A 12,243-nucleotide genomic window follows, 5' to 3' on the forward strand; every position below is an offset into this window, starting at 1 on the left:
TGGCTCGTGTCTGTAATCCCAGCACTTTGGGAGGCTGAGGCGGGCATATCACGAGGTCAGGAGATCTAGACCATCCTGGCTAACATGGTGAAACCCCATCTCTACTAAAAATACAAAAAATTAGCCAGGCGTGGTGGTGGGCGCCTATAGTCCCAGCTGCTCGGGAGGCTGAGGCAGGAGAATGGCGTGAATCCAGGAAGCAGAGCTTGCAGTGAGCTGGGATCACACTACTGTACTCCAGCCTGGGCGACAGAGTGAAACTCCCTTTCAAAAATACATAAATAAATAAATTATATATATATATATGTATATGTTTGTGTGTGTATATATATACATACACATATACACACACACATATATATACACACACACACACACACATACATATTTTAAAGAATGAGAAAGGAACTAGAACAAGCAGAGAGAAAAAGCCCAGGGGCATGACAGCTGAAGGATGACTAATGAAAGTTGAAAATAGGAAGCTGAAAGGTACAGAAATATTGCTCGAAGACAAACTACAAGTTATCTGGAGAAAGACAAGAATAAGAACAGTTCCTACAGGTTTGAACACAGGACATTATTTCTCCTTCCTATACAGTGACCACCAAACTTGTCAATAGTGTGGACAAATGCTAGTGCCATTGCTTGTGGCTAAACAGAAATTTTGACACTTGGGAAGGCTGGCATGAGATTGAACAGTTGCCATGGTGACCTGCCATAGATATTTTGATTGATGATGATTAGATACAAAGTGCCAATGCTTAAGACCCAGCTTCAGATACTTAGGACTTAGTGGGGTGGCTGTTTTGACCATTTCTGACACCTGACTTGGGCTGCACAGGAGGTAGGCTTCTTGACAGGGAGGAGCTATTGCAGGGACTGTGATGTGCCAGGCTATTTGGGTTGGGGTGGAGGAACCACAGAGAGACAGACATAAGCTCTCGCCCTTATTTATGGGACATACCCACTGGTCCTGCCCTAGGCCTCAGATTCTTTGTTACGTGGCCTTTTCTACTAGGAGCAGGTGGGGCATTCCAGTTTCAGATGTTCTGGGACCTGGCTTGAAGCTTTTCACTGATGACTGCATCATTAGGCTTGCTCTTCTGCTCTTTCTGCAGTTCCTGCCTTTTATTCAGTCTTTCAGTCATCTAGAAAGGACAATATCCAATCAGAAGTTGAGAATAAGACAAGCTTAGGCAGACATTGAGGAATGTCTCATATTGTGGCATTGATAAATCCAAGAATGGAGCCACAGCTTGCTTATAGCTGCTTAGAGTAAAATGATTGATCAGAAAAAGTAATTCCTAAGCATTTGTAGACAGTCTGCCCAAGGCTAATACATTTATTCACAGCAAAATATCTGCTACCTAAAATGACTCTGCAAGCTACCCCTACAACACCAGCTTCTCAGAGTAATGCAATCACCTGGTTGCAATAGGAAATTATCCTGGCTTCAGTTATCTAGTAGAACAGGTGTACATGTCAATCTTAGAGCTCTTGAGAAGACCCAGTAGCCCCAGACCCATGCAATTATATTATAAGCACTCAAGTAACTTCTCGGCTAAAGGGAGAATGATGCAGGCCAGAGAAAAAAGTGATTTGTGTCTTTTGAGGTTAACTTGCTTAGAAATTTTAGGGAGGATAAACTCAGTCTTGACTAACGGGAAATTTAATTAATTTAGAGAGTTATTAAATAATAGCTCCTGCACATCAGGGACTATGATAAATGTTATTAACAACACAAAGAAGAATAAGACTTTCCCTTCCAGGAACATACCATTTAGTGGGAAGAAAGACAGCTATACTCACAGACAGATACACTCACACAGATACACTCACACACATACACACAAACACACACATGCACACACACTTAAACAAAAGTGGTATAAGCTGAGGGAAATCCCATTAGATAGACATAAAGAAAGTGCTGCATTTGCTCAGACTTAGAAGTGAAAACCAAGAAAACTGGTGGAAAGAATGTTTTAAAGCAACCTCGAATGATGCTTTCACTGGCTATTGGAATGAGAAAATGAAGGTTTAGGCTGAGGAGGGAGCAGGACTGTCACTGAAGTGGGAAGGCACACATGAGGTCAGCAAAACTGGAGCACAGTGTAATGTCATTAGGGGTGAAGTCAAGAAAAGTAGCTTAAAATTAAGCCATAGAGAATCCAAAGATTTTTAATTTTCTTTTGATTTCAAAAACGATCTTTTCACATTACTGAGCAAGAAAATAATTAAGCCATCTATATATTAGACAAAGTTGTCAAAAGCAACTAAATGGAGGGATGTTAAAATGGGAAAGAAAAAAGGTAGCACATTTAACGTATAGCTAACAATACTGTATTATACACTCAAAAATGTGTTAGCAGGGTAAGTCTCATAGCACAAACAATAAAATAAATTTCCTAAAGAAAAAGTTAATTATTGGAACTGCCTAGACAGGAAATTATGAGACTTTGAACTGAAACAATAGTAACAGAATTCGAAAGAGGAGAATAAACTCTTGGGATATAGAATGAACAAAATTTTAACACTGTCTGCTGTAAAAAGTGAGGGAGATTAGAGGGATTAAGGTGACCCTCAGATTTCAAGAATAAAAATGTGCCCAACAAATCCAGGGAACACAGATGAAAGAGAATATTCAATAAAGGAGACATACAAATTCAAATGGGGTCATTTTGAAATTGAGGCACATTTGAGATATCCTCACATCTATCCTTATAATCAAAACAAACTCACTATCTGCTCATTCTATGACCAGCGACCTCACTCACTGCTGCCTTACACTTCAGGGCTTACATACACACACACACACACACACACACACACACACACACACCAAGAAAAGTAGCTTAAAATTAGACCATAGAGAATCTAAACTTTTTAAATTTAGAATAGATCTTCATCTAATCCAGGAACCATTCATCTATGGCTTCTATCCTTTAATAGAATAAACAAAATCTGCATGTGAATCCAGGCAGAACTCCAAGTTCAGCATCATTTCTCACCATTCTCAGAGCTGGTACCTGAAGCTGCAGGTGTGCATTCTCTGCCACACTCTGTAATGGGTGAGTGAAAATTCTTCCATAAAGCTTTTGTCTATTGGGAGCAGGTGAGTCTAGCAAAGTACGGACGATTTTTTTTCTGGGGTATCCAGTGGAAAAAATAGAAAAGCATCATTTTTAAAGTACTGAAAGAAAAAAAAGTCAACATGCAACAACCTCATTCTAGCCAGAGAAATTAGTCATTTTAAGAAAATAAGAGACAATCAGACTAGAAAGGAAGACATAAAATAATCTCTAATTACAGTTGACACTTGACATAATCTTGTATACAGAAAATATGAATTCTCACACACATACACATGTACACACACAACTCCACTAGATTTAATAGGCAAGTTCAGCAAGGTGCAGAATAAAAGATTAATACCAAAAGTTCTGTTGTGTGTCTATATGTTAGCAATGAGATGAAAATGAAATTAAGAGCAGAATCATGTGAATAATTGCAACAAAATAATAAAATATACTGGCATAAATTAAACAAAAAAAGAAAAACCAGAAAAGACTTGTAGACTGAAAGGTGCAAAATATTGTTGAAATTGAAGACCTAATAGAAAGATACTCTATGTTCATGGATTGGAGGACTTAACATTGTTAAGTGGCAACACTCACTAAATTGATCTATAGATTCATCTCTATCAAAATTTCAAAATTCTAGTTGTAAATTTTTTTTTGGAAATTGACAAAACGAAGTAAAAATTCACATGGAAGGCCCAAATACCAAGACCATCCAAAACAATGTTGTAAAAGTAGAAAAAATGTTGGGTAACTCACACTTCATAATTTCAAAGCTTATTACTAAACTACATTATTCAAAACAGTATGGTTCTGGAACAGGATAAACATATAGATCAATGGAATAGAATTGAGAACCCTCAAATAAATTCCTAAATTTGTGGGCAATTAATTTTAGACAAGAGTGCCGGCCAAGACCATTCAATGGGGAAAGAATGGTAAATGGTACTGAGAAAACTGTGTATGTATGTGCAAAAGAGTGAAGTTGGATCTTGTCTCATACCATAAACAAAAAATAACTCAAAATGAATTAAAGACTTAAATGTAAAAGCTAAAACTCTTGGAAGAAGGCATAGGTATACATATTTGTGGCCTTGGTGTGTATGTAACCAGCAGCAAATCCATATGGGTCTGCAGTAAACTCAATTCCTAGGAGGAAAGAATTTGGCCAAGGGACAGAAGTTTAAGGCAGAGGAAAGACCCAGGCAAGTTTTAAAGCAGGAGTAAAGGAAGCAAAGTGCGCTTGGAAGAGGGCCAAGCGGGTGACCTGAGAGACCTAAGTACCCTGGTTAGCCCTTGACTTGGGGTTTTACACATCACCATGGTTCTAGGGTTTGTGTTTCTCCTCCTTTGATGCTTTTTCCTTGGGGCAAGCTGTCTGTGTACTCAGTGGCCTGTCAGCACTTGGGAGGGGCTGCGCGTGTAGTGTTCTTACTGGAGTTGTGTGCATGCTCACTTGAGGCATTTTTCCCTCACCAGTGGGGTGTTCATAGAGTCATATGTTAGTTAAACTCCGCCATTTAGCCTCTGTGCACATGCTTGAGCCCACCTGCCCAACTCCAGAGATCTTATCAGGAAGCTGCTGATCACCAGCTCCAGATGTTTTTTATCTATGTGGAAATTGTCTTTCCCTGATGCTGACTGTGACCAATTACCATCTTTGAGAGACAGTCACCTGAGCATCACCTGATGATCACCTGACATTCTGGTGTGTGTGTGTGGTGGCTAGGGGGCACTTCTCTCTTGCCCTGCTCTTATCTGCCTGACTATCTATTCTCACAGGTATATGTGAAGCAGATTTGCTGTGCACTGTTACTAATCCCAGGAAGTTGTGTCAATTTTCCAGAGAGAAATGCATGAAGGATAGCGGAGGTCATCGCCATGCCAACCACCACTTTAGCCCACTGCATCTTGAACTGCAATTTCCATCACTTGCATGATTCATATAACAAGTTGAGCAAAGCAACTGTATTACTCACAGATAGGCAGCAAAAGACAGTAGAAGCTTAGGATTCATGGTGTTTGTCTCCCAAGGCTCAGAAAAACTACCCAGCATGGATGGAATCTTGCCTGCATATGCCTCATGTTGCACTGCAACTGAGAGACTCTGAAAATGCACTCTGCCCTGGGTTTTAAATCCAGGGGCTACATTTAATGGGTTAAAGCACTGCAGGACATCCTGTTCCAGGAGAGACAAGAACAGAGGCCAGGATTTTCCTGCCAGTTCCTCTTTATCACAGGATGTGGTATTGCTAGCACATCCTACAGTTATTCTTAAGAACTATAAAAGAGAAAAGGAGGATCCGCATTGCCAAGGCCATCCAGGGACTTATCCTTCAGAATAGGCAGTGACTTCTTAAACATGAAACTCAAAACACAGGCAACCAAAGAAAAAGACAAATTGGACTTAATTTTTTTAAAGTCTGCGCTTCAAAGGACACTTTCAAGAAAGACAACCCCCAAATGGATATATACTTGCAAATCATATATCTCACAGAGAATTGTATCAAGGATATAAAAGAACTCTCACAACTCAATAATAAAAAGACAAATAACCTAATTTAAAAATGAGAAAGGATCTAAACATGTCTCCAACAAATATCTGCAAATGGCCAAAAAATACATGACAGATGCTCAGCATCATTAGTTGTTGGTGAAACGCAAATCAAAATCACAATGAGATACCACTTCACACCCAGTAGACTGTAATAAAGATACCCAGACAATAACAGGTGTAGGTATAGATGTGAGGAAATTGGGATCCTCAAGAATTGCCGGTGCCGTTGTGTAAAACAGTCTCCAGCAGTTACTTAAAAGTTAAACATAGAATGGCTGTGTAACCCAGCCATTCCTCTCCTAGGTATACCCCCAAGACAATAAAAAATATATTCACATAAAAAATTTATACACACATTTCAAACAGTATTATTCATATTAGTCAAAAAGTAAAAATATCCATCAATTGATGAGTGGATTAACTAGATTTATAAAATAAAACTGGTCATAAAAAGGAACAAAGCATTGATACATGCTATACCATGGATGAACATTGAAAAGCTATACAAAGCGAAGAAGGCAGGCACAAAGGGGCACATATTGTTGGACTTCATTTATATAAAATGTCTAGAGTAGACTGGGTGCAGTGACTGACGCCTGTAATCCCAGCACTTTGGGAGGCTGAGGCGGGTGGATCACGAGGTCATCCTAGCCAACATGGTGAAACCCTGTCTCTACTAAAAATACAAAAATTAGCTGGGCGTGGTGGTGCACGCCTGTAGTCCCAGTTACTTGGGAGGCTGAGGCAGGAGAATCACTTGAACTCGGGAGGCAGAGGTTGCAGTGAGCCAAGATCGCACCACTGCACTCCAGCCTGGAAATAGAGCAAGACTCTGTCTCAAAAAAAAAAAAAAGAAGAAGTCTAAAATAGGCAAATCCTTAAAGACAGAAAATAGAGTAATGATTGCCATGGGCTGTGGGAAGGCACAAATTTGAAATGACATCTAATGACAAAGAATTTCTTTCTAGGGTGATAGAAATATTCTGGAATTTATGGTGATGGTTGCAGCTTTATGAATATACTAAAAACCACTGAATTATATATTTGAAAGGGTAGATGTTATGGCATGTAAATTATATTTCAATTTTTAAAAAAATGTTGACACCTCAACATGAAAATATTGAAAATTACAGCTCCAACATCAGAAAAAAGACTATATTTTTGGATCTCTAAGATCCTGATATGAGTAAGACCATGAGTCATTATTATCTGGACACTAAACGTTAACATGATCTTATTTATTAGCCAAAGTGTGGAGGGTCCTAGAGGTACAAGTCACACACCTAACTCCTCTGGGGTGCCTATCCAATGGAGTGAGATTGTGCCTTCCTTCCTGTGTCTTTCTTTCACTATGCCTGGGACAAAGTAGACTTTCACATAATTTTTATTCAATGCTACAGGATAAGAAAGGACACAAAAATGGGAGGAAGGGGCTGGGCGCAGTGGCTCACGCCTGTAATCCCAGCACTTTGGGAGGCCGAGGTGGGCAGATCATGAAGTCAGGAGATGGAGACCATCCTGGCTAACATGGTGAAACCCCGTCCCTATTAAAAATTAGGCAGGCATGGTGGCAGACACCTCTAGTCCCAGGTACTTGGGAGGCTGAGGCAGGAGAATGGGGTGAACCTGGGAGGTGGAGCTTGCAGTGAGCCGAGATCGCGCCACTGCACTCTGGGCAACAGAGCAAGACTCCGTCTCAAAAAAAAAAAAAAAAAGGAGGAAGGAAGATCTCTCAAACACAGGCATCCCATGCATGACTACAGAATAAGGGGACCTGATAGGTATGCAGAAGAAGGGGACCTGAAGTCAGAGGGGGAAGTTTTTCTAGGGTTTGCTCTTTGAATTACTTATATCGAAAATTCAAGTGGAATAAGCAAAGGTGACAGAAGTGAATTACAAATCTTAAAGTTCCCTCAAAATGCTTGAAACCATCCCTTAGATGACGTGTGGGAGCAAAAAAGCAAACTGAAACAATGTCAAATCATTGTGTCTCTAATTTTCCCTCCAGCAGTGTTGGTGTCCACTTCCCTGTCTCTTAGTGGGTGCATCTACATATCACCTCTTGTCAATACCTCTACTCAGCAACAGCCAGAAAATAGAAAGATGATATGAGTCAATAAAAGGAAAATAAAGGAACAAAAAATAAGAATAGTGGAGAGATCAGCTACTTGGGAAGCTGAGGTGGGAGGATTTGTTTGAGTCCAGGAATTTGGAACCAGCCTGGGCAAACAGCAAGACCCCATTTGTGGAAAAAATAAAAATAAAAGTATACGTGATCTGGGTATGGTGGCCTGTAGTCCGTAAGATCTACCATTTAACTGACATACAAGATTGGTTCTAGAAACCACAGGACCCACTGGAAATGTGACCTCACAGGAAGATGCGTCTTGTAGGCGGCAGCTGTGAGGTCTGGTTCCCCCACGTGCTGCAGCAACTGCCTTCCCGGCCCTGCCTGCGGGCTCCCTCCATGCCCAACTCTGCCATGGACACCAGAGTCCTCTCCTGTGTGGTCATCTGTCTTCTGGGGACAGGTGAGTTTTGAACTAAAGGATCACCATCACTGGGCTTCATTTTGGGCTCTACAGCAGAGTCTCAAATATACCCTGGACCTCTGTGTTGACCAAAGATTTTGTGAAAGGTATTGACATTTATATGAAAACAAATAATTGCATTATGGAGTAAAAAGCAAAATTCATGTGAGTTTTTAAAGGAACGCAGGAGACTTCAAACAGGCTCCTTCACTATAAGACATTCATCCTTCTGCCATTACAACTCTGTCTCATGCAGTCTCTTCTCCTCTGAGGTCTCTCAAATGCCAGCATCACACAGAACCCAAGACACCTGGTCAGGAGGAGGGGACAGGAGGCAAGACTGAGATGCAGCCCAATGAAAGGACATAGTCATGTTTATTGGTATCGGCAGCTCCCAGAGGAAGGTCTGAAATTCATGGTTTATCTCCAGGAAGAAAAAAATCATAGATGAGTCAGGAATGCCAAAGGAACGGTTTTCTGCTGAATTTCCCAAAGAAGGCCCCAGCATCTTGAGGATCCAGCAGGCAGAGCAAGAAGACTCAGCAGCTTATTTCTGTGCCAGCTCACCACCCACATCAATGCAGAGCCACAGCCTTTCAGTCCACAAACATCCTCCAGACCTGCCTTGGAAACAGCGGTGGGCTGGGAAGGGAAACGTGTTACCGGTACAGTGAACAGGTCAGCTCTAAGGCATTCTGCAAGTTGAGGATGGAAATAGGGGAGGATTGTAGGGATAGCATGAAACATCCCAGGCTATGCTCAGAAACTAAGACTCTGTCATCCAAAGGACATAAAGATTTTTAAGAACTAGACATAATTTTTCAGTTTTGACATTGACTTAATTTGTCAGTTTCAAAACACTTAGCAGTGTAACTCTTTTTTTATTCCATACCGTATGTCAAGTTCTATATTTCATGCTTTACATCAGTAATTTTATTTAATCACCAAGATACACAACCTAAGGAAGTGCTTTCTTCATTTTCACCAAGAGAAATTATGGTTCTAGGAGTGAATTTCTAGAAAGAAAGAGACAGAGAGATGGGGGAATAAAGGGGAAGGGAGGGCAGGGGAGGGGAGGGAAGGGAAGGGAAGGGAAGGGAAGGGAAGGGAAGGGAAGGGAAGGGAAGGGAAGGGAAGGGAGGAGGAAACCTAGAAGGTGACAGAAAGCATTTGGCTCAAAGGGTTATGATTTTTATCTCACATCATGCTGCTTAGCATTCTTGAAAGCATAATCCTTGTTCTGTTCATTGCCGAGTACCTGTGCACGTTTGTACAGATGCTAGGTTCAAGAATTCCTGCTATAAAATTATAGAACATCTGAGAGATGATGGAAATAGAGTTGGATAAATTTGTCTAGAATTTAGGGAAAAGGTCTGGCCCACAGATATTGTTCATTAGAAATCTGTCACCTCAACTTTTTGTCTTAGTTAATATTTGTTTTTATTCTCATCACTCAACAGATATAAGCCACCTACAGAAAAAGATTTGTTATAATTTGCTTTGATGAAACAATTTCATAAAATGAAAAGGCAGACAAAAGCAAAGTCATTTCAAATACAAGTGCAGGCTAAGCCCAGCCTCACCAGCGTGGAGTATAAACCATGTGACTCCACTGCATGTCTTTGCCCTTCGATTTTCTAAAATCATTTAATGTATTCCCGCCCCTCCCTCACTTCACCCAAAAGGAGAAAAACCCAGAACATCTTCCAGGAAGACAGAAGAGGGACACTGGCTGGGGAGCCTGAGAAAGATCCAGAGAGATCTCCAGAAAAAGACCAACGCTGAGACCCCAGCAAGGCTGCAGAGAAGATGGATTCCAAACTTCATGCCATTTAAAACACCAGACATGTAATTTAAACGAACAGTCTTCCAAAGGCAGTGCTTTACAGGGAGGGGGAAAAAAGGCAAAGAGGTAGAAAGAGGGTCTTCTGGCAATTCAATAGTGAGTAGAAAAAGAGAAAAAGGGGGGAAACTGAGAATTCTGCAAAACAAAAGGAAATCACAGATTAAGAGGACCCACAACCAGCCCCACTACAAAAACAAACAAAGCTCACGAAGGAGTCTGGACTTTGCTAGGATGATGGCTAAAGGAACGTTAGACTAGCAGTTTTGTAAAACACCCCAATAACACGAAAATGAGCAAGATGAAAGTAACACCCATACAACAAAGGCAAACATCTCACCTCTGTTCCCTGTTCCCTTACCTCAAAAGCAATCAGGAGGCAGAAGAAAACATAAGTCTACACTCCAAACAGAAATAAATACACTCAAGAAAGCAGCTGAGGATATAAGTGACCATAACCAGACCAGCAGTTCAAAAACTCAGACCAGAAATGGCCAAAATGGGAAGACATCAGAAAAAGAAATTGATTGAACTCAGGAGGGACATGAACGAAAAAGACAAAATTATCCCAGTCATGAAAAATAAATTAAAAGATGACCAAGGGAGAATAAACCCAAATGAAAATTTAGTCAGGACAAAGGCAAAGACAAAGAAACAAGTCGGAGAATGAGAAGGACGTGAGTGAAACCAGCCAGTTAGAAGGTAGAAGGTGGTCAAAGGAGGCGAGGTCTTGGTGTGATTGCATGAAGGACCTGGAACAGCAGCGCTGGGCTCTGTGCAGTAGGATGGCTAAGCAAAAGGCTGTCACAGTGGCCACAGCACCACTGGCCAGACCCCAGGGGTCACTCTTTTCCCAAGAGAGCTGAGGGCATAAACAATGATAAGTTCTCCAGAGGATGGACTTCCTGCATACCCTGAGTTCATCATTACACATTCTATGCATGTAACAAAATACCACAGTTACCCACAAATAGGTACACACATTATGTATCAATGTTTTGTTTTGTTTTTTTTATTTTTTTTAAAAAAGGAAAAATAAATGAATTCCACATTCTTGTATAATCAGAGTGTCTACAGCGCTCCTAGAGGAACCCAAACCTTATGGTCGCTGGAAAGATAAAAACCAATGGGCCAATTGGAGTGAAACTCTGGCCCGGAAACGTGGGGGGCCAGCCCCCTCAGCACAGATGCAACGCAGAGTTATGGGAGGTGCCAACGACTCTGCTCTCTGTCCTGTCTCCTCATCTGCAAAATTAGAAAGCCTGTCTTGAGTATTTCCAGGAACCTCCCACCTCTTGGTTCCAGCCACCGACAAACTCTGCACATAAGGCCAGGAGAAGTCCCAGAACCAAGCCTCTTTTCTCATTCTCTTCCCACAAGTGCTTGGAGCTACAAGGAGGCCCCCTTTCCACTATGGGCAACCAGGTGCTCTGCTGTGTGGTCCTTTGTCTTCTCGGAGCAAGTGAGCCCTGGGTTCAGGGAGAAAATTCCTATCTGGAATGCTGCAAGTTCCAAATCTAAGGCTTCCCGGAGGGACAGCAGCATCAGGCACCTCCGTGCCCTGTACTTCAGGCATGCCTCTCTTTCTTTTCCAGACACCGTGGATGGCGGAATCACTCAGTCCCCAAAGTACCTGTTCAGAAAGGAAGGACAGAATGTGACCCTGAGTTGTGAACAGAATTTGAACCACGATGCCATGTACTGGTACCGACAGGACCCAGGTCAAGGACTGAGATTGATCTACTACTCACAGACAGTAAATGACATTCAGAAAGGAGACATAGCTGAAGGGTACAGTGTGTCTCGGGAGAGGAAGCAATCCTTTCCTCTCACTGTGACATCAGCCCAAAGGAACCCAACAGCTTTCTATCTCTGTGCCAGTAGTACAGACACAGTGAAGCGCGGACGTCGCCTCTCTGTGCATAAATGTGCCCAGTCCTGCTTCCCCGACCAGGTGGCGGGGCTCCTCTGCACTGTGTGACGACAGGAAACGTCACTCAGCCACTAAGTAGGTTTAAAAAACTATATATATATATATATATAAACTATATATATAGTTTAAAAAACTATATATATAAAACTAAAAAATATATATAAACTATATATAAAACTAAAACTATATATAAATATATATAGATTTTAAAAACTATATATATAACTAAAAAATATATAAACTATATATCAAACCAAAACTATATATAAATATATATAACTAAACTTTATATATGAGAC

General features: G+C 41.1%; 1 gene segment (V, D, J or C); it reads left to right on the plus strand.

The window, feature by feature from the left end:
- The first annotated feature begins 7,783 nt into the window (after window positions 1-7,783).
- Window positions 7,784-11,992, plus strand: LOC103227074 (T cell receptor beta variable 19-like). The segment is given in 2 exon segments: window positions 7,784-8,168; window positions 11,607-11,992. Coding segments are annotated over 2 exon segments (537 nt in total).
- The last annotated feature ends 251 nt before the right edge of the window (window positions 11,993-12,243 follow it).

This window comes from Chlorocebus sabaeus, chromosome 21, assembly GCF_047675955.1.
Source record: "Chlorocebus sabaeus isolate Y175 chromosome 21, mChlSab1.0.hap1, whole genome shotgun sequence".
NCBI classification, from domain to species: Eukaryota; Metazoa; Chordata; class Mammalia; order Primates; family Cercopithecidae; genus Chlorocebus; species Chlorocebus sabaeus.